The sequence below is a fragment of the Chinchilla lanigera genome, unplaced genomic scaffold (genome assembly GCF_000276665.1).
Source record: "Chinchilla lanigera isolate Chin_1 unplaced genomic scaffold, ChiLan1.0 scaffold00162, whole genome shotgun sequence".
In the NCBI taxonomy this organism is placed as follows: domain Eukaryota; kingdom Metazoa; phylum Chordata; class Mammalia; order Rodentia; family Chinchillidae; genus Chinchilla; species Chinchilla lanigera.
Window position 1 is genome coordinate 1,712,909 of NW_004955563.1, and position 4,936 is coordinate 1,717,844.

The following is a 4,936-nucleotide window of genomic DNA, read 5'->3' on the forward strand; positions in this document are numbered from 1 at the left end:
CAGCTGATCCGCGCCGCGGTCACGTGACCAGAGCGCCCGAGGCCCACGTGATTCCCGTGGCCCCACCCCTTGCGCCGGACGAACCTCCTCCCGGAGTACCGCGCATGCGTGCCCCAGCCGGAGCCTCGCCGGGCGGGCCAAAAGCGGTCGCTAGGTCCTAGCGCCGACGAGACAGGCTGGTTCCGCCCTAGCTCTCTCTCCTGACACTCGCCTGGGGCGAATCTCCTGACTCCTGCTTTCACAGCTTGACCCTTTACGCTCGTCGGGATTGGGTGATGATCCCAGACCTATCCTCTCCCAAACCACTTATTCCCACCCCTGTAGCCCCAACCCAGAGCCCCCAAACATCCCCGGCCTGCACTCCCACAGCATCCTCCTTGAGCCTAGGCCTTTCTTGCTGCTACCCCCAACTCCACCCAGCGGCCAGAAGTGCCTTCAACGACTGGCTGCGGACAGTCTTCTGCCAGACCTTCTGGCCGCTCCTCCCCTGCTGCAGCGCCTCCTACAGCTCAGCCCCGGAGCCACCCCGGGGCCTTTGCACACGCTTTTAGGGAACAGTAAAGAATGTGGGCTCTGCGGGGAGGGCAACTGAAATCTAAGCACTGGCATTGGCCACTTGTACATTTTCCCGAGTCCCTTAAACTCCCATGTGTATCAGGTTCCTCCTTTGTAAAATGGGGACACCCGAGTGCCCCCAGCCTCACAGAGCAATGGAGAATTAAACGAGAGAATGAAGACCATCAGGCAGAGCTACACCAGCAGTGCTGATTATTCAGTTAGGGTTATTGGGATGATAAAATCCTCGGGAAAGCTGTCCTGTCTAAACCAGAAGTCTTATGCTTCTTCTATTTTTTTTTTTTTTTTTTCCGGTACTGGGAATCAAACTCACGACCTTGCACTTGCCAGGCAGGTGCTGTGCCGCTGAGCTGTATCCCCAGCCCCTGCTTCTTCTAGAATGTCCCTCCTCTGTAATTATGTCAGATAATATTCTTGAATATGATGGGTGAGCTCCGTTAAGAGCGAGGCCATGTTTATCTTGCTCCCTGCTAAGACATAAGAATCAGCAGGTTTGTCAAACACGTAAATGCACAGCGTGCATTTATCCGGTGGGGTAGCTGTTATGTGAGCTCCCAAGGTCAAGGGTAGGCTCCCGGAGCTGGCGGGTTGGGGCTCCCCTCACATCAGCGTCCATTATCAGACCATGAGCACGTCAACATGCTAGAAATTCCAGCGGGAGTGGGAAAGCTGAAGGGAGGGGATCCTGCCAGGCCCACCTGCTGGGGGAGTCTCCCTTTGCCTCAGCAAGCCAGATCTGGGGGAGCAGACTGGTGACCAGGGGCAGGAGGAGACCCTGTACCGACAGCTGCTAAGGACCTGGAGGGTGGGGCTCCAGATGCATGGCTGGCCCTGACCACACCTCCCCACCTCTGGAGGACCCAACACTCCACTGGGAGAGAACACAGAAGGCAAGCCACAACACAGAGGCCAGAGGCAGTGGGAGGGTTTTACTAAGTGCACAACACACAACTTCCCCAGGCCCTCGCAGACACCCTGCGGTGTCCCCTTCAGCCATCAGGCCCCAACAGTGCCCCTTGCTCCTGGACCCACTCGGGACTCTCGCCAGTAGAGGGGGATGGGCTGACAGTGCCGCAGGAGGGAGAGCAGAGGTCTGGCTGGGACTCCGGGTTGGGGTCTGGGCTGGGCACAGGGTCAGGGCTGGGCACAAGGGCAGGGTCAGCATCGTGACCAGGCTTAGGGTGAGAAGATTCAACAGGATCGGGGCTGGGGGTGGATCCGGAGCCAGTGAGGAGTTTGGGCCTGGGACTGGAAAGGGAGCCAGGGTCAGGGCTGCAGCCAGAACTGGGGCCAGGGCTGAGGCCCAGGCCAGAGACAGGATCAGCACCCAGGTAGGAGACCTTCTTGGGCCTCATCACGGGCGCAGAGCTCAGGCCAGCCCCGAGGCCCAAGCCAGCAGCAGCGGCGGCGGCGGCAGCGGCGGCAGCAGCAGCAGCAGCGGCTGCAGCTGCGCCCTCGTGCACCCGCTTGTGCTTGGTGAGGCTGGAGGCCTGGCCGAACGCCTTGCCGCAGAGCTGGCAGCGGTAGGGGCGCTCCCCGGAATGCACGTGGAGGTGCTGCAGCAGCGCGGAGCTCTGCCCGAAGGCCTTGGAGCAGTGCGGGCAGGCGTAGGGCCGCTCGCCGGTGTGGATGCGCAGGTGGTGCTGCAGGTTAGAGCTCTGCCCGAACGCCTTGCCGCAGTGCGGACAGCGGTAGGGGCGCTCCGCCGTGTGCGTGCGCTGGTGCTGCAGCAGCGCGGAGCTCTGCCCGAAGGCCTTGCCGCACTGCGGGCACGGGTAGGGCCGCTCGCCCGTGTGCGTGCGCAGGTGCTTGAGCAGCGCGGAGCCCTGGCCGAAGCCTTTGGCGCACACCGGGCACTTGTGAGGCCGCGGGCCGCCGTGCGTGCGCAGGTGCTGCGCGAGCAGCGAGCCGTGGCCGAAGGCCTTGCCGCACACCGGGCAGTGGTGCGGCTTCTCCCCGCTGTGGCTGCTGCGGTGCTTGAGCAGCGTGGAGCGCCAGCCGAAGGCCTTGCCGCAGGCCGCGCACTGGTAGGGGCGCGCGCCCGTGTGGATGCCGCGGTGCTGCGCCAGCGTGGCGCCGTGGCTGAAGGACTTGCCACAGTCGGGGCAGCGGTACGGCTTCTCGCCGCTGTGGGTGCGGCGGTGCTGGCTCAGCCCCGAGCTGCGGCGGAAGGCGCGGCCGCAGTCGGGGCAGGAGAAGGGCCGGGGTGGGCTGGCTGGGGCGGGGAGCACCTCGGGGCTGGTGGCCAGGACCTTGGGGGTGGCAGTGACGCTGGAGGAAAGGGGGTCCACGTCTGCCGCGGCGGGACTGAGGGCTTCGCTGTCGGGGTCGAGGACCAAGGGTACAGGGCCAATGACATCTGGATCAAGATCGAAACTGGAGGACATGGGGTCCAGATCTTGGGGGTGGGAGTCTCGGTTCCCCAAGACGGAGCCTGGTGCATGGCTGCTGGGGTCCAGATCCTCAGAGATGGACTCCAGATCTTCATAGCTGGGGTCCACATCTTCAGAGACAGTGTTGAGGTCTTCCGGATCTGGCTCTGGGTCTTCAGAAACCGGGTCCAGATCTTCGTCCTTGGGGTCCGGGTCTTCTGAGTCAGAGTCAAGCTCTGCATACACAGGCCTCATGCCCTTGTGGCCTGGGTTCCTGACCAGGACCGAGCGCCGCATCCCCGGTGTGGAACCGCAGGTCGTTTCTGGGACAGGATCTGCCGGGCAAGGAGAGAGGGTCATGGTGGGCCCTTCGGGGCACAGGGCGTGTGCTGTGGAGGCTTGGCAGGGCTCAGAGAAGGGACTGGCTCCTTCTTTGTCTTTCGCCAGGGATTTGGTTCTCTTTTCCCCAGCCACAGCCAGGAAGTTCAGTCTGGGGTACCCTGACAGGACATGGGGGACCCTCCCTGCTCAGCCCCAAACCTGGATGGAAGTCACAGGACCCTGAACTAGAGGTCTCCAGTGCCCAACTGCATGGCTCTGCCCCTCTGTCCATCCTGGGCTCCTGTGCTGGGCAGCCTGGGTCCTGTGGAAGAGAGAGACCTAGGTTCCCTTGTGGGGAAGCGCCTGGCTGTCAGGGTGCAGCGCCCGCATTCCCGCTGCACACCTGGGGCGGCAGAGCCCGGGCCTGAGGTTAGGGGTTGGCTTCCGGCTGGCTTCCTCCCCAGGACTTGACTGAGCTCTTTAACTCTGCCTGGGGGGAAATGAGAGGCAAAGGCCATCTGGCTCCCCGGCTAGACACCAGGGAGAGGGCAGGAGAGCCCGGCCAGCCTCCTTCGAGCGGACAACCTGAACTCTAGACCTCACGCTCATGGGACAGATCCAGCGTGCCTCTTCCCTAAGGCAGAGTGTAGGTGGGAGCCCTCCTGCGGGGAGAGTGAGGTCAGCCAGGGAGGCGGGGACAGGTTTCAGCATACATTTCCCCCACTGGCTAGAAGATGGTGCATTCTCACCCCCAGCTGGGGACCTTCTCGGGGGCTCTTGGGGGAAACGCGGAGACATCTCCAGCAGGGCGAGATTCCTGAGCCCCTGAGTCCCTGAGCCCCTGAGCCCCTGAGCCCCTGAGCCCCTGGCCGGGCTGTGGAACCCAGGCAGCGCTGTATCCTCTCCCAGCTGCACTGCGCCTGGAGGCTGGGGTGAGGGGAGAAGAGCTGGGTGCGTTCCTGGGGGGCATGGGAGCTCAGAACTACCTTTTGGGGAGATGCCTAGCCGGGGTGGGGCTAGGGGGAACTCCGGCTTTCCTTCTGGGACGGGGACACACTGAGGTGCAACCCCGTGGGAAAAGCGGTAAGCAACAGGGGGCGCTGAGCTCTTGGACGGCCCCCTAGACCCTGCCCCACAACTGGGGAATGGGGAGCCGATCGTGGGGCAGCAGCGGGTCCCTTAGATTACCCCGCAGAGGGGAGGCGGGGGCCTCCTGCTTTCCCACTCCGTAGCTGGAGGGAGGGGGAAGCATGCACTGGGCCCTTCCCGAGTTCCTGAGGAAGAGGCTTGCAGAAGTCAGGACCTCCAGACTTTCAGGGAGGGGAACAATGGTGAGGCCTTTCCTGGGGTCCTGGGGGGTCAGGAGAACCTTGATTCCCCACCTTGAGGAAGGGCCTGCAGAGCCCCCAGACCCCAAGCTGGGGGTATCGAGAACAATACCCAGGGGCCCTCTTGATTTGCAGGAATGGATGGGCGCTGAGAAGGGGGCATCTGGGTTTGAGACCCCCAGGCGGGCGGCCACCCCCGCCCCTGGCGATCGAAGGCACGCAGCTCCGGGCCCCCGGCCGCAGAGGCAGAAGGGGCGCGCTAGGCGGGCGGGTTTGGCTCCCCGGATCACCGCACGACCTGATCCGCCACCCCAGGCCGGGGGCGCGCGGGGCGGGGGG

General features: G+C 63.8%; 1 protein-coding gene across 1 annotated transcript; it reads right to left on the minus strand.

Annotated features, from left to right (window-relative positions):
- Positions 1-1,484: 1,484 nt before the first annotated feature.
- Positions 1,485-3,591, minus strand: Znf358 (zinc finger protein 358; the record flags this gene model as incomplete). The annotated part of the gene is given in 2 exon segments (XM_013509147.1): positions 1,485-3,283; positions 3,489-3,591. Coding segments are annotated over 2 exon segments (1,791 nt in total). The 3' UTR covers positions 1,485-1,565.
- Between the last annotated feature and the right edge of the window lie 1,345 nt (positions 3,592-4,936).